This window comes from Balaenoptera ricei, chromosome 9 (genome assembly GCF_028023285.1).
Source record: "Balaenoptera ricei isolate mBalRic1 chromosome 9, mBalRic1.hap2, whole genome shotgun sequence".
Lineage (NCBI taxonomy): Eukaryota > Metazoa > Chordata > Mammalia > Artiodactyla > Balaenopteridae > Balaenoptera > Balaenoptera ricei.
The window spans coordinates 57,395,558-57,421,116 of record NC_082647.1 but is presented as its reverse complement, the minus strand read 5'-3'; the positions used below and the strand labels follow the sequence as shown (position 1 = coordinate 57,421,116).

Genomic DNA, 25,559 nt, shown 5'->3' with positions numbered 1-25,559 from the left:
GTGCCAGAGCTGCCCTGACAGGCTATATACTTGTTAACTCTTCTCATTATTCTGTTATCTTGTTATTAACCAAATCCTGTCAAATGTTTCCTCTGAATTCTCTCTTGTAGCCATTCTCTCTTTTTTTCCCCATTCTTAACTATCATTCTGGGTCTTTTCACCACCAGCAGGAGCCTGTAATTTGGCCTCCCTGATGCCAGCCTCTTGGCCCTGCTAGTACCAAAGTAATCTCCTTTGACTTCTGTGACTATCTATGCTATGACTATGACTATGACTTCTGTGCTATCACTGCTCTAAGAGCCACCTTCCCTGTTCAAAAATCTTAAATCAGTTTTGTGTTTTGCCTAATAATCAAGTTTAAGCTTCCTTGCCTGGATTTCATGGCTCTTCCTGACCAGCATGAACCCATAGGTCAGATCAATTCAGCTTCATGAGCTTTCTATCAACCATTCTATGTACTCCTGTATCAAGGGAGGCGGGGATGGTGCAACCCAAAGTTGGAGACCTTTACCTACCCTGCTCCGGGGTTCACTCTTAAAGAAGACAGCATAGAATCCGGAGCAGGAAGGACACAGGTGAGCAAGATGTGCCTGGGAGAGTGCCAGGTCACTGCTCAGATGGAAGATCATCTGATGGCACCTGGGTTTCCTATGATACTGTAGCTTTCCTTTAGCCAACACCTCTTGTTCACTGACTTTGGGCCAGGATTAGAGATGAAGCAATAAAAGCTGCAGACCCCTCTTTGAAGGAGTCCATCATCCTGTGGGACCTCAGTAGGAGACAGTAGAAGACAGAACTCCAGGAACTGGGTGGTCCAGGTATCTGATGGCCCGTGGGTAAGGATGAGAAAGCGATGAGGAAAATGGCTCGCAAGGAAGCATTTGAGTATCAAAGGACAAGAAGCTGAGGAAATATCCCTGGGGAGTTCAAAAAATAAAAATTGAAAAGGGCAGGGGAGACAGGGTAGCTCCCCTCCAGAGTTTCTAAGGAGAGATTATGGGGTAGGAAATACAGTGTCATCTAAGGAAACTTCTGCTAAGCCAGGAAGACCAGGTTGATGTGTAGGGCGGAGATGGAGAGGATGACAAACGGGATAACAGTCAGTACTTCGAACAAGAGAAGTAGGAGCCAGTGACTGTGGAGGCGTGATCCACAGAGGAGCTCTTGCGGGTAGGCAGCCGAGTTGCAGGGCTTTTAAGACAAGTGTCCACAAGTATGGGGTACATATTTAAGGGACAGAATGAGTTGGCCCTCAGGCCACACCAAAGCAGTGGAGAAAGGAAGAACAGAGCCACTTGTAGGGAAGAGAGTGAGGGGGGACAGTGAGGAACGGACTAAGGAGACTGAGCAGTACTGCGATAAGATCTGGACAAGACAGAGAGGTCTCAGGCGAGACACCCCACCCTCTCCTCTGTTCCTCACACACCCAGAGACAGTTGTGGTGTTGTCAAAGCCCCAGATAATTTTAGGTGTGCTCTGTTTTAGGCTGCTACTTCTGCAATAGGTGGATGTTTCAATCCAGTTAAAAAGAACGACATGTCAGTCAAAGGGTTAGCTGCCCCTAAAAGAGAAAGAATAGGAAATGTGATTTCACAAAGGGGATATTGATTGTTTCCTAATATTTGTTAAGTGTCTGCTAAATGCAAAATGTACACAGTTGGCACTTGTTTAGTTCTCACACCAACCTACTGTGGCGGAGAATAGTATCCCTACTTTATGAGTGAGGGAGACGAGGGATCTGAAGGTTTAAGAACCTAGTCCAGGATTACATGATGGAGCCAGGTTTCTGATCCAGGAACGTCTGGTTCCAACTGCCTAAATGTTTTTTCCCTGTACATCTAGGGAGGACCTTAAAACCATGCACATGGGCTCATGTGTTAGAAAATAAAAGCACAGAGGCAACAGTCTGTTCTTCTACACACGTTTTAATAATGGTTTTGGATCCGCAGCTCTTGGAATTTCTGTTTTTTGCTGGAGCCCCTCAGACTCACTGCATACTGCCTTTCACCCTCCCGCCCCCCCACTTTCTACTACCTCATGGGGGGCTGGCAGCCACTGATGTTTTTAGTAGTTTACAGATATGTCCCGTCACATCTCCCAAAGTTAGACTTCGTGATATCTTTGAAGAATTTCTGTGATCAGCCAAGATTTCTAATCTTCAGTATCCTAGTTCTGTATGTACTATTGTAATTTATTTATCAGATGTTAGTAATGAGAGTTGATTAATTAATGCATCATATTTAGTTTTAGCTAAAAAGATTAAAACCTGGCTCCTCTCTCCCTATCTCTAATGAAAACGCTAGTGAATTCCCCTAATGTTTTTCTAGAAGTCCTCATTTCTATTCAGTCTTGAAAATCCAGAGGTTTAAGTTAGAGAGACCCCAATATAATTCACATTTGAAATCCAGACCCCTCTCTGGGTTGCTGACGTCAGAGTCCCATCCTCCGTCACTACTCTAATTTAGGGCATTTATAAAAACTGATGTATCATGATGGTGCCAGGCATAGATAGCATGCTGGACTGGACTACAGCATTGTCAAGTTGCAGCAGCCATACAAATCATCTAGTCTCATCATCTCTTTTACGGACAAGGACCTTAAGGCCCAGGGGCTTAAGCGTGTTGCCCAAGGTTATGCAGGTAGTTCATAGCCAACTTCATATTAAATTTCATGTGGACCAGCAACCTCCATTATACTCCCATATCTTCTCTTACAAAGGTAAAACTCTTTGCTGCCTCTCTCCAAACTATTTTCATAACATCTTCCTGAATGATTAGCAGACCCGTTTAATAGGCATAGACACTGAAGGTCAGAAAGGTTAAATATCTTGTCCCCTGAGGGTACAGTCAACATTGCTGAGAGAGGAAGAACCACGAATAAAAGACAAAGCTCCTGACTTAAAAATCAAGGATTCTGCCCTTTAGGATACATAAATATTAAGGATATTGGCAAATAAAATGAGTAATCTTTCCAGGTTCTGGGCTCTACAGTATCTAAGTTACCTCCGAGTTTAGTATTTCTTCTTTTCAGAGAAAAATCATTTAATCAGGATTTTCAGGGTTAGGGAATGGAGACAATTATCTAAACACGTTTTCTTTCTGATAAGATTTTAGAATTCGTCTTTCAGACAAATTTAGTAATTTATCTAAACGTGTTTTCTTTCAGACAAAAATGTTTTAAATGACTAATATCTGCAACACAAGAGAAAACGTAACAAACCCACACAAAGTAGCAGGATGCCATTGTTCTTTCCTGTTTAAGCAAAGTGGAACACCGTCCTCCACTTTCAAATGTTATCCTAGTTATGTCACACGATTCCAGGCTGCTCTGTGCCTGCTTGACTCAGTAACACTCATGGAGAGAGACAAGAGCCATTTGTGTGTTCACTGACCACCTACTATAGCCAGATGGTACAGCCAGGTGCTGGGACATTGCCAAAGGGAGCAAGGCACAGTGGACACTCTCAGGGAGCTCATGGTGCCAGGTAGCAGAGCATCAAGCTTTGAGGAAGGTAGGAAGCAGATGGCCTCTAGGAGTTAGAGCAAAGAGAATGTCATTGAGCTGAGGGAATCTTCCAGGTTTTAAGGAAGAGCTGGGCCCTGAAAGGACTGTCGGATTTAGAGAAGAGGGCTAAAAGGAAAGGGAACAGAAGGTAGAGGAGATACATTTCTGGGGTCCTGAAATCAGCACACTGATCCTTAAATTTTGGAGGGATTATATAAAAAAATTATTCTAATATTATCCCCCTGAAGGAAATCAATAGATTGTCCCAAAGAAGAAGGAATAAAGGATACAAAGTCAACTTTCCCATTGACAAACACTTATTGGACATAAAATACTTGCCAGTTACAGTGCTAGGTATTGGGGATACAGAGCTATGAGAAACCTAGAACAAATTTATAGTAGGGATTAAAAATTGGATCCTCTCTTCAATTTATGGTAAACTGTTTGATCCACAGAGCTATGCTATTATGTACTTTCTTCTAGGCATTCAGAGAATTCTACAAAGAATTCCATTCTATATTATTTTCAGGGAAAGTCCATAAGGAGACAACATAAGAGAGTTACCTGAATATGGATGCATACACTGTACAATCTCATTCATTGCATAATAGGATAGACATAGAATGCTGTTCATTCCAAAAGAATCAGTTGTCTGGATATGCCATACCTAGAGCACTGAGGAACATCTCCTGGCCCCGGGACCTTAGCATGTGCTTTCTTCACATATTCCTGCTGCCAAGCCATTCACAGGAGGTTCTCCCAGGTGACTTTCTTTGTCCTTCTTCCTATCTCCCAGATCCCACTGTATCATCGTTCACCCCCACTGTGTTGGACCTTCACTGCTTCATCTGAACGATTTATCTAAAACATATACACACCTTTTAGCTCAACCAAAGGCAGCTATGGTGACACAATTGTTAGGCCATGTGTGCAGTTGAGATGCAAGTATTATCTTGGAAAAGAAATGTAGGAAGTCAGTGAAAAGTACAGGATACTCTAAACGGAAAGGAAATGTAGGTATTTCAATGTGACTCTCACCATCTTTGTAAGTGTATTTCCATAGTTATTTTTTTTGATTACTCAGAATTCTAATATACTTGATGAAAGAATCTTAAGAACATGTTTGGAACGTGTCACAACAATATGCCAAGGAACATACAGGTACTCTCACACACACACAATGGAAAAAGAAGATATGAGTGTCTATCAAAAGGAAAACATTGAAAAGATGATGACAATTATACAAATATGAACATAGTACTGACATGTTGCATAGGGATAATTATAATTTCACTCCATGAAAATGGAATGTTTTCAATAGATAATAATGTTTGGTTTTTCTCCTTAAATTTTATAAGTTACTAACTCATATATTTTTTTTCTTCACGGCAAATATCAAAACCTTTTCAAGTTCCACTGCTCAAATGAAATGCACTAGATAACATGCAACAAGAAGAGAAAAATCCAGATCATCTCCAAATTGACAGGAAGCAATTTAATTAGAAGGTTGAACTTAAAAAATAATTTAAAGTCCAGAATTTTACAGTTGAAAAAGTTGGTAGTACAATTGATTTTTTTCTAGGATATTTAGCAAATTTTCAATATTATATTTTAAAGAACCCCCCACCAAAAAAAAAAAACAGCTTGGAAATGCCTGGGTAGGGGGGAAGAATGCATTCAAATGCACTGAATTATATTATGCTTTTTCTGTTAAAAAGTTTTTCATGGTAATTACTCAATAAAGGTAATGTTCACATACACATATAAATCAAGTTAAAATGAGGGTAACTAATTTCAAAGTTACTAAACCAGAAAAGGTTTTTTATCAAGATGATAAACAGAACTTTATAGACAAAAAGTATAAATCTACATGGACCTCTAATTAGGATGATTGTGTAGTAGATTCTAGTAAAACCTCATTTCTGAGTTTCTAGAAAATGTATTTTATAAATTCAAATGGCTAATATAAATTAGAGATCATTTAGAATTAGATGTACATTATATAATTACTAATTTTAAACACATTTCTCATTTCTTAAAGTGTTAAAAATTTTAATTCTGGTCTGTAATTTATATTTTTATTTTAGTGAAAACAAAAATGTACAGATATTTGGTATAAAATGTTCACACACGGAATATATCTCTTATGTGACACTAAGAAAACTTTTAGGGTAACCTGCAACATCATATCTGGAAATAATTCCATGAATTCTAATTTTTAAAAAACTGGAAGATGATTTTCAGCTTTAGAATACCTGAGATGCGGTGTGAAAATACTGGTACAAATCACTATTCTGGAATGATGTATTCATTCATCAAAGACTCCTAAACAAAGGAGTCAGAATTTGGTTCACAGTTTATAAACTTTGTGCAAATTTTGTTATGATAACCTGTTACCCACAGAGGAAGTTATCCATAAACAAAAACAATCTGGTATTTACTAATTTTATACAATCCATTGTAAAACTTCCTGGTCTGAAGCTTAACCAACCTGGAGTTAATGTGAACCATAACCAGGGTGAGTGAACATGATAAATTAACAGTATCAGAGAAAGCAGATGACATAAAGAGAGGTAACACTCAGTAATAACATATATAATTAAATAAAGTTTCATTGTTTTTGACATAGCCCAAGTGATGTAGTAAGCTAAATCATGGAGTTTCTAATCCATCTATGGTTGTTACCAAATTCAGCAATTCAAAATGCAACCCAGTGTAGAAAAGACAGTTATCAGTTAATTTAAAAGATATTTACAGCTTAATATTTTTAAACAAATTATTTACTCAAATTCTTACAATCATTTGCTGGTTCCAATAAATATGACTATTTATTGACAATTATTTCTGAATTATATAAATGTGTTAATTACCAGCAAGTAAATCTTGTTTTAAAAAGCATTGATAGTGTAAGCAATTATCAAAATGGAGGATTCCCATCTGTGTCTCTGGTTTAAAGTCTGATTAGTGATTTGTAGTGATCCAATATTTTATATAAATACAAAATCCAACAATTGGCTTTCTTAAGTCTGTAAGGTATATGAGATTATAGATATCTTTACACATACAAATTTTGTTCAGAAATTGGATTTCATTTTAGAAGATATGCTTCTAAACACAAAATGTATTTTATGAACTATCTTAAGCATAAAAAACACAATTATTCACTTTTATTTTTTAAGAATAAATTATTATAATGCATTGCAAAATATTCACTAATGGAAATGCAACAATTTTTATTTACCTAACCTGTTACTTCACACTGTAATATAGAATCAATTTTATAAAGCAAAAGTTTGATCTACTGTGAAGTCAAAAGATTTATAAGGTAGTGTTTTCAATTCCAACAGAATTTTTCTGGGTTTTTACTTTTCCACAGAGCACTGAAATAAATAAAATTTTTTAGGGTTTGCATTAAGATATTTAAAGGGTTTCAAGTATTCTACAGATAGAGATTTTGGAAAACACTGAATTCTTTCCAAAAAAATAGCTATTTTAAGTTTTGTTTTACATCACTGTAGAAAGTCTAGAAGACTTTTCTTTTTCTCCAGAATCTCATTTTCACCTGAAATAACTGTATTCAGGTTTTCTCAGCAGGTAAAGTATACATTCTTACAAGGTTTCAAATTTCAGAATTCCAATAATGCATTTAAACTGAGCACCCACCGAATCGTGTTGTCTCCTCTTTGTGTGTGTGTGCGTGTGTGTCTCTTACCTTGCAGTTCTGTTATTTACAATCAATTTTAGGCTTTTTACCTCCCCAGAAATACCTTAGTGAACCCTCAGCATTTGCTAATCTCTTAATAATTGTGAACCGGCCAGCTCCTTGAAGTAGATCGTTAACCACAAGAGTGCCTGACAATTTCCAAGTCATATCCTCTGTCCAAAAGGAAAAGATAGGGCTTTGTGAGGCCGAAAGGAAGCGAAGGAAAACAAAACAAATGTAGCTCATGCTGAAAGTGAAAAGTGCTTGGACAGATTAGTATTTTCTTTTCTGCAAGGCGTCCTGCCAATTTTTTTTTTTTTTTTAAATAGAGAAGAGTTATTTTTTTGGTCTGATTTTTCAGTTTCTTGGAAAGTGTTGGTATTTACCATCCCCACCGGCCCCTCATAATTATTGTTGGTTGTTTTGTGTTTTTCCCATCCGTCTACATCACAGACTGCTGATACGCCCAGCCCGCCTCACTCTGTCAAAACCCCAACTCTGGGCGACCCTGGGTTTGGTAACTCCGCCGACTCCCGACGACACATCCCACTCTCCCTCTCACGCCTCTTATTTTAGTCGCAAGATCCCTCACTCCAGTTGCAGTGAAAGCCGGAAATTTTCATTGAACTCCCCCCTCTTTCTCGCCCCCCACTCGGAGCAGAGAGCTAGGGAGCGGGGAGGCTCAGAGCACAGCCGGGTCTCGGCCGCCTCCCCTCTCTCCGGAAGGCTTTAATTTGCACACTCGCTTGCCACTGAGCGCCGAGCCCCCAACCCCGCCGCCGGGAGGGTCTCCGGCAGAGTCGGCCTCCGGGGCCCCCAACCCCGCCCCCGTCGCCTCCCCGGCTCGGGCCCCGAGCGCCGGCCGGAGCCCCGCAGCCCCGTCCGCCCCCAGCGAGCGGCGCGGGCGGCGCCCTCCGCCGCCCCTCCTCCCTCCGCCGTAGTGCCCACCCCTTCGCCGGAGAGAGTGCTGGTAACTCCTTCCTCCAAGCCGGGTTACCTGCTCCGCGCCGCCGTGGACACGTGTGAAGGTCGAACTGATACCCGCAGCCCCTTCGCGAGGCCCGACGCGGCCGGGCCCCTCAGGTAAAGAGCTGTGCGCTCGGGTGGGTGGGCTGCGGGGTTGGGGGAGGGTCCCCGGGGGAGATTTGGGGGCTTGGCCGGTGTCGGAGGCGAGGGTGGGTAGGGGGGACGGAGACGGTGGGGGGGCGGTAGGTTCTCGGAATAGGCTTTGGTTAACCCCTTACGAACCGAGGCGGGGTAGTTATGGGGGCTAGTTTTGGGGAGCTAAATGAGTTTCTCCTAATCCGGCTAGAGGACGCCAGATTAGGACGCCACACGAGGAACGACCCCCAACACCGAGATCCTGTGCCAACTCACACTTAGCCTTGCGCACAAGCGCACCCACAAACACTTTTTATCCAGCTTCTTCAAACGGAACTCAAGCTCCACTCGGAAACTCACATAATAATCCACATTTAGGGTTTAAAATGCACTGCTGTTGGGGACTCCATGGGGGAGAATGTGTTTCGGTGCCTTATGTTTATGTCCCCCGAAAGCTCGTTGAGGTACGGGTGTGGGCTCCACCTTACCCACCAAGAGATAAATGTTAACGCAGACTTCTTGCTGGCAACCCCTGCGGGCGTGTTATGCACACTTGGAGGAGTGCACGCAGGCGGCCAGTGCCCAGGCTGGAAGCCCCGCAAGGATGCACGCTTGCTTTAGTTTCCCAGTTTACTTTTCTAATTTAAAATATCGAAGTTAAAACGCACGCCCCGGGGTGAGCACCTTCGGGCCCAGCACCGCGCCCGTCAGTGTGCACGTGGGCGCATCTGCTTGTGCGCACACGCGGGAGTCGTGGTCCCCGGTGCGGCCTCTTGTCGCTGCGCTGGTGGCGACCCTTGCGGTGCTTGGCAGGCTTCGGGAGAGGCACATGAAGGATTTCATTGAGTGTGAAGACAGAGAGCAGAGACAGAAAGCAGAAGGAGGCGGCTGCAGCCTTTGTAGTCGCGGAGGAATGCGGAAATGTTGAAGCACTATGTCAAACTTTTTTGAAATGGGGTCAAGTCACATTCAGCCAGCGTGGGAAAGCAACAACAACAACAAAAAAAAAGTGGAGGAGAGGGGGGAAAAGGCACTGCTGCTCCCGTTTCTCTCCGCCGGAGCCGACAGTCCGGGGAGCGAGGGGGGAGAGCCGGGGCGGGCGGTGCGGGGCCAGGCGGGGGCAGCGGGCGCAGTTCCCTGCGGGGGTGGGACGTCCCCGACGCTTCCTTCGCTGCCGAGCGGCGGTCAGGACTGGGGAGCGGAGGGGAGGGGGGGCCGCGGGAGGGGGCGGGCTGCGCAGCCTGCGGCGGCTCCTCCGCTACCTGTGTGGCCCTCGGCCTGCCTCAGACCGCGGTGCTGGCTCTAGGGGCTCGTTCCTCGGCTCCCCCAGGATTCGCCTTCACCTTTTAAGGAGAGTTTTGAATAGAGTGAGTGTGAGGGTCTCTGTCTTTGCTGCGGGCCCCTCTGCCCGCAGACCGTGGGGGTCGCGCATTTTGTTTCTATAATGCCTGGCAGAAGGCGAGCGCGCCAGCGGTTGCCGGGCAGGTAATTCCGAGGTGCCCCGAGAATTTCGGACACGCGACTGTAGTGGCGAATGTCCGGCCGAGGCCAAAGCGGCGGTGGGGAGGAGGTTCCCAGGGTCCTGGATTGCAGCTGAATGGGAAGGGAAAGTGCGTCGTCCCCCCCCCACCCCGCTTTGTTGTGTGGGGGGCTCCTGGGGGGCCACTGGCTGCTGTTCGGACCCGGCCTTAAGCCGAAAGGAGAATGGAGCAGCCACCTCTGCTGCCTACTTTGGGGACGACCCTGGGAGTGGGGAAGGGTTCGCGAGTCCAGGCCTCAAGGGCGCAACCCCTTCTCACTTTCCCCTGGAGGCTCAGCATTTACTCCCCCCGCCCACCCCTTTTAAGGGGAGGCTGAGTTTTACTCAGGTTCAATCGGTTGAAAATTTCTAGGCGAGTCACGGTTATGCTGCCTTCCTTCTGAAGTTGTTCTCCAAGGAGACGACAAGCTGAAGTGCGGTGGACACCTCTTTCTCCCACTCTTAGGGTCCCGTGGGCGACTTCCCACCCCGCCCCCAGGGCCCTGTCGCTCACCCACCCCCGAGGAGCGGGAGCTCCAGCCCTCCCCGACCTGATGGGTCTCCACCAGGGAGGTCCTCTAGGTCGGAGGAAGAATTCCGCTTCCAATCCAGATTCCTTTACCCTAAAAAGACCATTTGTGTGTGCAAGTCGTTTTAAAATGTGTCCTCGTAGAAAAACTGAAAGTGGAAAGAAAGGAAGCAATTTCCGAGCAGATGTCTGACCACCCCTTCTCGCACACTCCCAGCTTCGGGTTACAGGGTCCTGGGAGCCCCCACCCACATTCTGCGGCCGCACACCAGTGGACCCGCGGTCTCTCCACACCAGGTTGTGCACGACCCCGAAACGCCCCACGGCACCCCAGGAGCCCCTCTCCCTGCACCTCCAGGCCTGGGCAGGCGGGGAGGGTAGCAGCACAGCACAATGATATAAGGATAAATATTAAGCCGTGACATTGACGTGCCCGGCGCCTCCCCTCCCCCGCGCTCCCGGCACACTCTGGGCTGCTTGGCACGCCCCCTCTCGTTCCACTGCGTCTCGCGCCCCGCGCTCATCCCCGAGGGGCCCCTGCAACCTCTCCGCGCGAAGACGGCTCCAGCTCTGCAGGGAAAGAAAAGTAACTTCGCTTTTCTCGGAGGAACCAGGAAGGATTAAGCGGCCTGGGAGAGGGCAGGAGCTCGCAGAGGGTAGCGAAGGGGGCTTCGTGAAGGAGGAGGAGGGGTGTCTACAGGAACCCCGAGGAAGGCGCCTGGGATGTCTGATTACACTTTCTTCTTGTCCTCCCGTCTCCTCTTTTAGGTGGAAGGACTGTGGAGTGAGACGCGCTCGGGCAAAGACTATGTAATCGCCTTGGTGTCTGTACAGAGGACTGAGCTTCGGGGAGGGAAGAGGAGGGATCGGCTTGCTCCTCGGCGACTCGGCAGGCGGAGTTTCGCAGCGGCGGCACCAGGGTTGCGCCCGCCCGCGGGGAGGTCGCTCCATCCAGCCCCGGCGGCCGCGAGAGTCCGAGCGCCGGACCGCGGTAGTCGGCGGGGGTGAGAGAGAGCGAGACCGAGCTCTAGGGCGCGAGGGCGCAGGCCGGGGGGTCCGGGAGGAGACGAGCGGCGGCCACGAGCGAGCCGAGCGCGCCCCCCGCCCGCCCCAGCGGCGCCGCGCCGGGCGGCGTCCGGGCGGCATGGAGAAGGACGGCCTGAGCCGTGCCGACCAGCAGTACGAATGCGTGGCGGAGATCGGGGAGGGCGCCTATGGGAAGGTGTTCAAGGCCCGGGACCTGAAGAACGGAGGCCGTTTCGTGGCGCTGAAGCGCGTGCGAGTGCAGACTGGCGAGGAGGGCATGCCGCTCTCTACCATCCGCGAGGTGGCGGTGCTGAGGCACCTGGAGACCTTCGAGCACCCCAACGTGGTCAGGTGAGCGGTGGAGCGGCGCCCGCGCCGTCGGGGGCCGCGCGCCGTGGGAGGGCCGGGCCTGGGATCCTGGGGCCCACGAAGATTGGGGGGCAGGGGGGCGGCTAGGGAGGCCCGGTGCGACCCGTTGACCTTACCGAGTGAGAGTAAGTTTTGTCGACAGAGCCACGAGCCAGAGCCGGTGACCTTGCCAGACAGCGAACAGAAAGACAAGTCATAAAATGTGACCTGCGCAGGCCTCCTTGCCGCTGTGCAAGTTCTAAATGTTTTCTCCCTGCCCACCCTGAAAGGGATCCAGAAAGATGGGCGTCTTTTAGGGACAGAACAAGCCAACCTGAGACGCGCCGCTCCAGCCCCAGCATGGTTTCCGTGGACATTGGGGGAATTTTTGAGAGAATGAGTGAGAGGTCTGAGGATATGGTGATAATTAGTAGAAAGAAAACTTTATTGTCGGGGCCTAGTAGAAATAAGGTTTAAAAGTGCAGAAACTTTTAAGAATAGTTTTGCCAGTCACACCTACAGTTTCTTTTTATTAACGTTGCATAATAATAAGGATTTCTGATGGTCTAAGGACTTCAGTGCTGATGCCCAGTTTGTGTCATTTAAAAAATTTCTTCCCAAAATGTTACCTGTTTGCATTACTTTATGTCTCTGGGCCGGCATAGTCCTTAGACTCCCTCTCCAAAGGGTCAGATGTGAGTCCAGGTTGTGGAATCTTTAGATTCTAAAGGTCCTGCCCTTGCTTTTCCTGGGTGGGTTGTGCTGGTGGGTGAGGAGGCACCAGTACTTATAGCCTCTCTTGTGTGGTAACCAGTATTAAACCAAAGTGTGTGTCACTTAAGATAATGATGTTTTCTTAGTGATCCTGGAATTTCCCTACTGTGTGTTTGACATTGTGTGGTGTGTCATCCTTTTCTTTTTAAAACAGAGGTGCATAGTTTCAAGCTGAAAAGGAATGCCCAGAAACTTCTACAAATCAGGGTGTGATTTTACCTTTCTCAACTCCTAAGGTAGTATGTTCGAAAAAGGAGGTCTTGAGGTCTTCTTCCTGTCTTCTCATCCGTCTAAGGGTTCTGTTCAACAGATATGTGTCTACTACTGTATGTGTGCTGTGGATGAAATTATGTAAATAAGCACAGCTAAATATTTTTGTAAAAAGGTCAAACAGTTTAACATTAGTCATCAAAGCGGAGAGACCCAAGGCTGACCTTTGAAATACCAAGCCCTCTATAGTTTCAGGGAGCCCAAGTGTCTACAGAATCTTCCTGGGAGGTTTCAGTTTGTCTCCTCTTATCCCAGGTTGGATGATTTGTGTTGTGCTTTGTTCCTGACACAGTCAGACTCAGGCTAGAGAGCAGCAAAGAATCATAAATACATAAATAAAGTAGTAAATGGCTATAAAGATAGGACCCTAATATACCTCTATTTTAGCCAGTAAAGAAGAGAGGGACAAAAGATAATGAGACTGAGGGAATCAGTGTTTTAGGAAGATGGGATTATAAATAAAAGCAATAGATAACCTTTTGTGTGTATGTTTTCTTTGTTGAAAAACAACAAAAACCCTTTTGGGGAGTCTTTGTGATATTGGAGAGAAAAGTGAAGGGTACATTTTGTCCCCTGTAACTAGTGGAATCACCTAGACACTTCCCAAAGGGTGAATTCCACCACTAGAATTGTAGGTCCAAAGTTCTTGTTTTATTTTGTCTGTTACCTTTGGATAGTGTCCAGTTAAGGATGATTATCATGTATATAAATAAAATCATGTTCTTCCAATTGTAGCGGTGTTACAGAGGCACCCCGGTGTAACATCCTTTAAAAAGCACAATTTATTCTTGTGACAAAGGAAGGTTGTTTTTGTCATTGTGCTGGTAGATTTTGGCTAATCCATCTTATTCTCTTGATTTATTCTCTTGAGGTTGGTGTGTCTTTACAGATTTCTAACTTACCCATGTCTTGGATTCTATACTGAGAAATTTTAGGAGACTATACTTACAAGTTGAAGACAAAGGCATCATTTTCGAAAACTAATTTCACATGTTAAGTGGTGATGATGACATCTACCTCTTAAGAATTGTGAGGAGAAACTGAGATAGTGTATATGAAAACACTTTGTAAATTTAAGAATGCTTCAAACGTCCATGTATTATTTGTGTTCAGACAGGTTAGTAGGGCCCTTGCCATGGAGAAAGTTCCCAGTAAGGCATCAGTTCACCTGACCTTTCCAGTAGAACAAGTCATACTCAAACCCAGACGTTACAGGCTTTGGAACCAAGAAGCTGCTTGAATATAATGAGACTGTAGTTTGTCAGAAAAGACCATCAGTCAAATGCCATGAAATTCAGTGACACTTCAGAAAATTATTGATGATGTCATCCTCACGAGCTGCAGATCTCCATTCCGTTCTGTTTCCTTCCTGTTTCTTCTCTTCCACTTCTGCCTTGGGGCAATTACTGGCCTCCATGACTTACTTAGCTAGACTAGGAATTCAGATTTTAGAGGATGCTGATATTTGTTCAGGCAGGATCAGGAAGTCAAGGACAGGTGACAACAAATTCTTTCCTTTCAAGGGAGAGTTGTCAAAGTTGGGCCCCCAAACCTGTGATTTATTGTTGCCCTGCAGGATCCGTTTTACAGTCCTATGGCTGGTTCTTTAAAGGTTTCTTAAAAGGGCAGATGCCTTAATAAGTGCCTTCAAGTCACAAGTAATTGATCATGATTATAGGCACCTCCCACAGATAGTTAAGCCTCTAAGCTTGAAGGAGCATAATAAACATATTCATTTTTCAAAAGTTTAAGATTTAATTTTGATGGATTTGCCAGAAAAACTGTCTTGTTATTGCTGGCACTGGTACTGCCTGCATGCACAGGGATAGTGACTTGAAATTCTTGCTTACCTGTGCTTGATACATCCCAGGCCCAGGCTTGATCAGCCAGTCAGTGTCTGGGATGTAGACTTACTTGTATCTTGCAGTTGGTAATCCCAAATCCTGGAGACTTTGCCAGAATCAGACTTCAGTATTAGCTTATATTAGAGCTTCTGCACTCCACAAATGAATCCTATTTTACATTCTGAACTAAATATATATAGTAGATAAAATAATACGTTTTATCAGCAATCTATTCATTCATCAAATATTTACTGAGGGCCCAGTATTTGCCAGACACTGCTGGAAGCTGGGGATACATCAGTGAACAAGTCAAAAAAAGTCTCTACATTTACAGAACTTAACCTTGTAATGGGATGAGCAGTTCTTTTATCTTTTTAAAAATTCAGTTCTCTTTATTTCCATTGGTTTGTTTTGCTATATTTAAGCTAACCATTTTTTTCAGAGCATCTAATATTTGTGGTAATTTGGTTACCCTGAATTTGCTGATTGAATAGTTAGATAACTAAAACACTAATCAGAATCAAATGCTTTGGGGGGATTAAATTTCACTTTAGGCACATACCAAGAGATCTGTGTAAGAAGACATTGACATGTAATTAATAGATACGAACATTTGAGCTCCGCTTACTCAACAAGGATTTAGGAAGGACCTACTGTTTAAAAACCATGGGGTTAGGTGCTGGGAAAGATACTTGGGTAAATCATACCTGGCTACTCCTCCCAAGTAATTCCCCTGTTTTTGAAGAAATAAGATGATCATCATAACCCCGATACATGGTAGTATCATGTCATTACAAAGTCCTGGTAAGTGCTATCAGTGTTGTCTCCAGGGATTAAATTTGTTAGTGTAGCAGTAAAAGTAATTCAAATTCAAGTACTGGTTCAGGAAACTAAAACTCATGGTATTTCAGTGAGTAAACTTGTGTCTAAATATGTTAAATTATGATTATTAGCATATTTAATCACTGCTTAAAAACGCCAGAAAAATGCGTGCAGCTCAGTGATTATTAGATCATAACCTCAGGTGGGTTAGTTCATGGGAATCCTTCTGAATAAAAGTGTTGTTTTGTAGGTGAATAATATGTTTATTAGGGCTTGTTTCATTGAAGGCAGGAAAAGCAGGAGTTTAAATTGTCTTTTTAAATGTCAGTATGTGAAAAGTATGTTTGGTCTTTCATTCTCTAACAGTTCCTTGAGAAGTCCCAATTTATTGAGCTTATTTAGTAAATACACATTTTCACAATGATGTTCTGCCCATTCCTTGTTCCTGCAGAAGAACTTGGTAGTGCTGAATTGTTGCCATTGATTGCACTGTATCCTTTTTACACAACTATTATCACCATGGAATGACTAGAAGTTCTCTATCAAGGAGAAAATGGCTTCTAAAAGGGAAACTTGTATAAATGTGAATATCTCTTGGTGTATTTTCTTATGTTTAAGACAAGGGTAAATGGATATCTATGAAAATAGACTCCTTGTTAAAAGTAAATTACCCTTAAAAAAATATGCCTCACTATTGATGATTTCCTAGGAATGTTTTTTAAGAACGAAACATCCAGTACTCACAGTGTCGTTGAAACTCATGAATATTAGGGTTGAAAGATACTTTGGAAGTCTTTCAACCCTTTTATTATTATAGATAAAGAACCTAAAGGTCAGAGGTCAGGCAGCTTGTCTGTCATGCCGTTTTAAAGTCGTTGACTTTCTCTAAAATCTGAGTAGCAATTTTAAAATAATTCTTTTTGTTTGGTGGAAGAAGTTAACTCAAGTGAGTACATTTCTAGTTCGGAAAATATGAGCTATATGTAGACAAAGGTGATAGTTTGCCAGGAATAAATGACATATCAACTCAGGAAATTCCTGAATTCTGCAGTATGCCTTACTGAAGTAAATCTGTAAAAAGTGTGATGATTATCCATTAAATTCTGCTTTTAAGGAAGTTGGGTAATAACTATGATCATTTAAATAGCTGGAGTTAAATAATAATATGGGTAAATAATGTAGTTAAATAATTAAGTAATATTGAATTCATTTTAGACAGAGAATAGTTAAAAACATCTAAATGCTTGGTACTCGTCTTATGAATGAGCTATTACATAATGCGGCTCTGGCATCTAATACCCATTTAGTGAAATAAATACCATAATACTTGAAAATTAGGCAGCATAACAACCTCTAGACACCTAAGCAAATATGTGTTACCCATGCTTCTTGAAGAACTAATAACACGATTTCTATTTCTTATGAAGTTCAGATAAGCTTCTCAGTCTTCTTAGGACGGAAATTAATTGTGAGCTTCCTGCTGTGGTAGAACGTAGCAGAGATGAAATCTGGGTGCAGGAGGAGTGGCAGTAGAAGAAGGTAGTATTGGTAATGTTGGGCTATGTTCAAGGGGCAGGAGGCGGCACTGAAAATGGACACAGGTGGTTGGTAACAAGCCTACCTACATAAAGGTTACCATTTGAGTGGTGTTCTATAGATGCTAAGTCTGCTGGGGCAGGCAGGTGAGCAGTCAGAGGGAGGAGTTTTATAAGAGCCACTGGGCAGTTGTTTTCAATGTCACCAATGTGCTACCATACTTGATTTTGTTTTACCAGCTGCACATGTAACTGCTCTCCATTGAGGTGAAATAAAGGCACCTTAAGGCATGTGGCAGGAATCTGTGTGTGTGCAGTAGTAGCCTGGAAGTCCATTTGGGATGGCATCATTATTAAACACTTAGTAGTTTACCTAAATTTGGACAATAACTGACTTTGTCATTTAAGTAGCCATTTTAATTATTGATTCCAATTTACCCTTCCTAAAGGATTTTAGTTCAGTAGAGTTAGAATCACAGTATAAGAATTTTTTCATTGAAGAGGGTCTTAGGTTTAACCTAATCCAACCCCCTTTGGCCTGTGTAGGAATTGTTTTGTAAATGCATAAAAGAATTGTCTTATTTTTAGTCAGCTATTTTATTCCGTAATTATATGCATTGTAGATACAAACTGAGGATAACTAAGGTTGAAACGCAGGTTTATATCCAGTGTTAACAGGACAGGATGACTAATGGTCATTGCATATTAGAAAACATTCCCTTGGGATAGAAAAGTATTTTCTGTTTAATGACTTTATGTTTGCTGACTTGAAGACAAGGATTGTATGTATCTTTTATATTCCTAAATAACAGTGTCCGTACTGTTAGTTGCCCAGTATGTTTCCTGAATGAATGATGTAGAATAAATTAAATTATAAACCCCTTAGATGAGAACTTTTCATCCTTTTAGAGTTGCATATAGCATTAGTAGGTATCTCCGGCTAAACACTGGGAGATTATTGATATTAACTATACAGTATCTGTATACCAAGGCTATATAATAAGAGCATTCAAATACTTATTGATATTTTAAATTCTCCCTGTGACTGTCCATTTTTTCATCTTCAGTACTAGCTTCAACTTTGATAGGATTTCCTTGTGTTCTTCGTGGGCATTTGCTGCATGTATCCTACAGTCAGACTGACGAGTCCATTTCCCCTACATATATATATATGCTCCTTGCCATCACCTCTTCGACTTCAGTTGGGGCTGATCTCAGAATGTGTTCACAGTGTTCCTCCCTGTACCACTCTTTCCACCTGTTGAAGCATCCTTCAGAACCAAGCTCTAATGCCACCTTTTTTTGTGTGTGGTGTACTCCTTAATACCTTCATTTGGATAAAATGTCTGCTTCCTTTGAACCCTGACAACTTTGGCCCTCCCTTATGGCATGTAGTATATGTCTGCTCTTTAATATTATTATGTCTGTTATTTAAGATATAATATTAATCTTCCCCCCACCCACCATTTTCCACACCCCAGCTGTGAGCTCCTTGAGGCAGGGAATGTGTTTTGGGTCATGTCTGTTTACATTCTACATCCAGTGGAAATAAAATGAGTAAATGAACAAGTGAATGAAATAATGGAAAGGACGTCCAGTTACTAAGGAAGGGACCACGTGGATTATTTCCATCACATGAATGTTAATACTAAGGAGTGTCAAATAAAGAGGGAAAATGGATCTGTATATTGGGTTATGCTTACTTGGTTTCCTGGGAATAATAAATACTGAAAAGAGAAAGTTTCATTTTTGTTTTATTCCAATCTTTATAGTTTATATTAAAGTGAGTTTTAAAATTTAAGTAATTCCCATAGTTAACTGTACAGTCTTGGACTTAATTTACATACTGTAGAGAAGACATTCACATTAGGAAATGTGCACACATTCAGTAAAAGTTGAAAATAATTTGCACATTTTTTAATGTAAGAATATAGGGTATTCTGGATACACTTTAATCAATTGCTTGAATTCTTTTACTTTTTTTCCCCACTAATTTGGCTTTCTGTACTGGAAAAACCCTTGTTTTCTTGTTCCTTGCTGTATCCCAAGCACTTAACGTGGTGACCAGCATCTTGTAGCCCAGAATAAATATCTGTGAATGAATGAATGAGTATGTGCCATCTAGGAATTCAGAATTGATTTTTTTTTTAGTCAGAATTGGGTAATAATGTCTGAAAGCATATGCAAGATCTATAGCTTTCAACAAGTATTTATTGATTATCTGCCATATTAAGCATTTTGTTAAACATGATTGACAGTGATTACAGAAAGTACCTACATCTTGAAACGTTTACCCCCAAAATGGTATTAACTCTGAAATTTGTTTCAAAATGGAGTAGAGCTGAAACAAGCTGAACATTGTTGAAACTGTGGAAGTTCTTTATACTATTCTCTCCTCATTTGTATATATATGAAATTTTCCATTGTCATAAGTTTAAAAAATGTTCCCAGTCATGGGCTAAGAGAATAATCGATTCTATTCTGACTCCTCTGTCTATTAGCTGAGTGACCTGGAGTTTCCCACAATAAAATAGAAATTATTACAACTCTTTTGACCTGAGAGTTACTATGATCAAATGGAATTATGTCTATGAAGGTCAAATATTACACAAATATAAGATATTAACAAAACAAATTCTGCCCTTGAGTAGTTTATAATTTTGTGGAGGAAACTGACATGTACACAGATATCTGTATTGCTGATTGGTAGTGCTTTCATCCCCACCCCCCCCCCCAACAATGTGAAAGTATGAATGGAACTAGGTATTTCTGAAAAGTATTGGATTTATAGTAATTATAGTAAAGTACAATCTTTAATCTATGTATCGGTAATTTGTGTCGCCTTTACCCAATACTGTATCCTGTTCATTAATGGATTTATTGTGGGCAGGTCTGAGGACACAGCACTCCTGAGAACACATTGTCAAAATTGTTGGGATGATTTCTTTTTTATTTCACTATTCAAATTAACTCAAAGAGGAGTTGAATTCTTTGTTTGTTCTTTCTCCCTCTCTTTTTTAATTTCAAAATCTCAAACAGAATTATTCCTTTTTATGTTACACATTGGAATTTCTGCTTATTTGTTTTCTGAGGCTCTTATGGCATGACTGTCTTATGACATTTCAAATTTCGTTTCATATATTCTGTGTTTAAGTCATTAAGATCTATCCACAGAAAGGAAGCAGTTCTCTTTCAGGGGCAGTAATCTCTAGTGAAATATATTTTTTATTTTGTTTCCTTTGATTGCTAAGTAATCTCAAAAATTTCTGTTAGGTATTCCTAATGATTAGTATAAAACATTTACTTTTCCTAAAATGTTTTCTTTTTAGAAGGTATAAAAGTGTAAAGTTGGGAACGTTAACACTGAACCTTGTTCAGCAACAGAACAAGAAAAACAAAAGACATCTTTGCATTTAAAATTTTAGGTTATTGTCTCTGACCAATACATTTTAAAACTTTTTGGTGGAAATCAAGAAACTATCTGAGTAGTTTCAAGGTGAGAGTTTTAGATGATGTCATCTACGTTCCAACTGTGTAGAATCACTTAAAGAAGTTATTAAATAGCCTTGGGTAAAAATGGGATGTTTTCTTGTTGAGCCATAAGAAACCAAGAGATAGATTTAGAGATTGGGCTAGAATGGACTGTTGTTGCTGATCATGAATGAAGTGTATTTAAATTATGGAAGTCCCCTTAAAGAACTAGGACAGCATCCCTTCTTTGAAATAACACACTTCTTACATATTAAGACACAAAAAAGAGTTGCGACATCCTGCTAGTCATTACAAATTATTTGAAGCCCATGAAATTTAATCAGTGGTAATTTAGCTAACCAAGAGTTCATTAGACTAGAACTTAGGGTTGATGATGCCAGTTGGGTCCTCAACTAAACCAGTTAGTTTTGCAAAGAGGAAAAGATTGACTCAGAGGGATGGGATTGGTTTCCAGGAGAACTATACAAAAGCATGGTTGATTCGGTGGTACCAATTCCTGATCCTAGAAAAACAGGATTTTTGAGATGAGTCAAGAGTCGCATCTTTGTTTATGAAAAATGGTATAGTTTTTTTTTTTCCCACTTTAGTTGATAAAATAAAATTGAGAGATGAAACCATCATTAGGCCAGTAGAGAGTGGTCAAGAGATGTATCTTATGAACTGAAAGGACCACATGCTCATTAAAAGGAGGGAAGAATGTGGCAGAAGATGAACTAAGTTGAGGTGGAGGTGAGAGATAGTGTATGGTGAAGGTGTAAAACAGTGACAGAACCTGGCATTGCTTAAGTAAATCTGAATTTTCTTAGACTTCAAAATTTGAAACCTAGTGATCTGAAAGTAGATGAAAATTCTGGCACGTTTGGAAAGACCACAGCCAGTGCTTGTTGAGTAAGTAAACTCAGACTATCATTCTTTTAATTCCATAATGATAAAATGTCATAGTTGTCTGATTGCTTTTTCTTGGGAGCCTTATTTTAGCCATCTTTACATTGTCCATTGTGCCTAGCACTCAAATATGTTGAAGTAATGCATGAATTAATATAGAATGTAAGTTACCCATTAGAACATAAGCTCCATGAGGGCAGGAATTTTTGTCCATTTTGTTCAGTGCTTTTATCCCCAATATCTAGAACAGTGCCTGGCACATAAATATCTGTTGAGTGACTTACTGAATAATTAAACTGTGAGCAAAGATTACTCTTTTACACAAGTTTTATGAGAGTAAAAGTGTATATTAACACCAAAATTTAGCACATATGTTATTTTTCTATTCACTCATTAGTATTGCATTTAAAATTATAGGATTATATAGTCTCTAATAATTATAGTAATAAATTGGATTATGACTTAGCGATTAGGAGTTATTTAATAATTTAATGATTAGCAAGTAGACTGGACACTAAGATATATCCTCTCTGAACTAATTCTTCCACTGATGTTTTCATTCAATTATGAACATAATTTTATATAAACAATATTAACTGGCATTTTATATGGTCGTATCATTTGCGGCAGAATTGACTTAGATGTTTTGGTGGGAATTTTAAGACAGTTTCAGATTCTCTGGGTTGTGAAATTTTATAAAAAGGATTGACATACATTCTCTTCAAGAGTTTGACATAAGTTGTAAAGTTGTATAAGCGGCTGTAGCTGTCCTTACAAGTGGCTAGTCCCATCATGAACCTTGTCCCAATACTCCTATTTGGTGCTGCCATTCCGAGCACCTTTCTTTTCTGCTTAGATCAGTTGATTATCATCATCTAAGGGGTCTGACATTACTTAGTTATGACTACTACTACTACTAATAATAATGGAAAGAAAAGGAGAAAAAAGCAGAAGAGGAAGGAAAAAAGGGAAGAATGGAATAGAATGGAATAGGAAAAGATGGGATAGAATAGGGTGAAAATCTGTGGTGGTCCCAGTCGATTGTCAGGTACGTTGCAAGGAGTTGTTACTGAAGTAGAATACCAAGGGAGTCATTTGTCATTTTTTATTTAAAGTAATTACATTTTCTGTTAAAGAAATTATTCTGATAAATATTGCTGTGTAGTAAATTACCCCAGAATTTAGGGGCTTAAAACAACCATTTTCTTATGTTCAAGGATTCAGTGGCTGGGGAACAGAGCACAGTGAGAATGGTTTATCTTTGTGATGTCTGAGGCTTCAGCTGGAGTTGACACAGCAGCTAGGGGTTTGATTCATGTTGAGATGATGTCTTCATTCTCAAGTCTGGTGTTCATGCAAGCTGGTTGATGTAGGCTCGGACCTGAGCTGGGGCTGTGGATCAAAGCACCTACACCTTGCCTCTCCATGTGTCCTGGGCTTCCTCCCAGCATCAAGGCTTCAGAGTAATTGGACTTACATGGCAGCTCATGGCTCCAAAAGCCACTCAGTGTCCTTAGGAACAGACAGTGTTACTTTTGCCATGTTCTGCTGGTTAAAAGTGAGTTCAGGGCTTCCCTGGTGGCGCGGTGGTTGAGAGTCTGCCTGCCATTGCAGGGGACACGGGTTCGTGCCCTGGTCTGGGAAGATCCCACATGCCGCAGAGCAACTGGGCCCGTGAGCCACAATTACTGAGCCTGCGCATCTGGAGCCTGTGCTCCGCAACAAGAGAGGCCGAGATAGTGAGAGGCCCGCGCACCACGATGTAGAGTGGCCCCCGCTTGCCACAGCTAGAGAAAGCCCTCGCACAGAAACGAAGACCCAACACAGCCATAAATAAATAAATTAATTAATTTAAAAAAAAAAAGTGAGTTCAAAGCCCGACAGATTCAAGGGGACGGGACATATATCATCTCTTATTAGAAAATATTAAAGAATTTGTGCCCTCCCTTTTTTTGGTAATCATGACATTCGTGCTTGGTGATTAGTATAGGAGAGTATATGATAAAAAAGCAAGGCTCCTGTCCCACCTATCCCTATGCCCAGTACTCAGATACAACTTCTTTTAACTCTATTTTTGGTGCTTCTGGTAGTTCCTTCGCCCGTAAATGTAGATAATGTGCTATGCTCTATTTCTTGATATCTAAACTTCAGATAATAGCTATTGACTTCCTACTCTGAAAGATGAAGATTTAGCTCATCAATACTACTCCCTGTTTATCTCCTTAATCTTTTGTTATATAGGGATATTTTTATTTTTTATAATGATTTAAAATAATATCCTTAAACATCATTTTTTTGTTCTTTCTCTTTTGATAGTATCTCTTGATCCGGCATTTAGTAAGAGAAGAATTTTTTATTTCCCTAACCTTTCCTCTACCTTTGTAACTCCCTTTAACATCACAACTTCTATCAGCTACTTTGCTAGAGTTGTTAAACATTTGCATTCTGTTTTGCAACCACAAGTGTAGGTTCAATGTTATAACCCTATGAGGCTGAAGGAGTCCTTCTTTCTTAAATAAAGACATCTGGATTTTCTTTTCTTATTCTGCATCACTTTAAAAAAATTACACCCTACTTTAGTGTACTGCTTTTTCAAACCATGACTTTTTTGTGTTGCTTTGTTTTTCCTGGAGTTTATAGTTGCCTTTCTGTTTTTCTTGTACTGTTTGCCTTTATCACAGCCTAAACTTTTTCTTTTCAAACACTTCATCATACCGTCTGTTTCTGTTGAATTGCCCCATTTCCTGAAGTTTCTCTGAAGTTTTGGTTTACTTTGGGTTGGTTATTTACAGGTTTGATGAACAGTTGTCTTCCTGGGATTTTTTTCACTACTCCTCTGACTTAGAGCCACTCATTCCTGCATCCTGTCTCTTCCTCTTTAGTGATTCACACCCTTCTTTTGCTAGTGTACATTTGTGAGTAACTTCCTAAGAAATTGTTTATGGGAGGTACACTTTCTGAATCGTCACCTATTTGGAAACATCTTTGTTGAACCTCTCATTAGATTATGACTTGACTGTTTTTAGAAATCTAGGATGAAAAATTTTGCCACAGAACATTGCTCTTTCTGTATTCAGTGTTGCCAATGAGAAATCATCTACCAATATGATTTTCTAATTAGTTTTTAGTGAATTTTTTTGTCTGGAAGCTGCTAGGCTGTGTTCTTCAGAAATATGTGACTAGATGTGGTGCTTTTTTAAGTTCAACTTGCTGGGCATTCCTTGGGATCTTTCTATGTGCGTATTTATTTTATTTTTAAAAATTACTTCTTTCTCTATTTGTCCTGTTCTTTCTTTCTGAGTTTTTCCTGTTAGTCAGATGCTGTCTTTCAGTTGGGACCTCTCAGTCTCTTAAAGGTCAGTCTTACAGATTGATCTCTATGTCTCTTACCTTCTTTTCCTCTATTTTCTAATTATTCTATTTGTTTTTGGTTTTGCTTTGCTCTATTCTAAAGAAATCTTCTATATTATTTTCTAAACATCCATTGACTTTACTTTTTTTGCAGTTATATTTTTAATTTCACACCATCTTTTTTGTTGTTGTTCTCTGCTTGTTTGTTTTTTTGAAAAGCATCCATTTTATGGGTGTAATATGTTCTTTAATTGCTCTAAATTTTGAAAAAAATTCTCCATATTACCTCTGTTTTAGTCAGCATTTTGTTTCTAACTTTTTTGTTTTTCCTGTTGCTGGATTCCTTAAATGCCTGGTAATGTTTGGATATTCTTTTGCTTTTTTAAAAAATCAAGTTTATTGAGATATAATTTACATACAGTAAAAGACATCCTTTTTTTTTTTTTTTTAATTTATTTTTGGCTGCGTTGGGTATTTGTTGCTGCCTGCGGGCTTTCTTTAGTTGCGGTGAGCAGGGGCTACTCTTTGTTGCAGTGCACCGGCTTCTCATTGTGGTGGCTTTTCTTTGTTGAGGAGCACGGGCTCTAGGCACGCGGGCTTCAGTAGTTGCAGGACGTGGGCTCAGTAGTTGTGGCTCATGGGCTCTGGAGCACAGGCTCAGTCGTTGTGGCGCATGGGCTTAGTTGCTCCGCGGCATGTGGGATCTTCCCGGACCAGGGCTCGAACCCGTGTCCCCTGCATTGGCAGGCGGATTCTTAACCACTGTGCCACCAGGGAAGTCCCAAAAGACATCCATTTTAAGAGTGTGTTTTTTATGAGGTCTGACAAATTTATGCTCTCATATAAACCACCATCA

The 25,559-nt window shown here is 41.5% G+C and overlaps 1 protein-coding gene across 3 annotated transcripts in view; it reads left to right on the top strand.

The window, feature by feature from the left end:
- Positions 1-8,199: 8,199 nt before the first annotated feature.
- Positions 8,200-25,559, top strand: part of CDK6 (cyclin dependent kinase 6) — a 224,856-nt gene continuing 207,496 nt past the window's right edge. Inside the window, exons 1-2 of one of the 3 annotated variants that reach the window (XM_059933830.1) lie at positions 8,200-8,290; positions 11,125-11,733. In XM_059933830.1, coding sequence (XP_059789813.1) covers positions 11,501-11,733 — 233 coding nt within the window. In that variant the 5' untranslated portion in view covers positions 8,200-8,290; positions 11,125-11,500. Of the gene's footprint in view, positions 8,291-9,593; positions 9,676-10,892; positions 11,013-11,124; positions 11,734-25,559 lie in introns of those variants that run through there. The other 2 variants (XM_059933831.1, XM_059933829.1) reach the window with 2 other exon arrangements.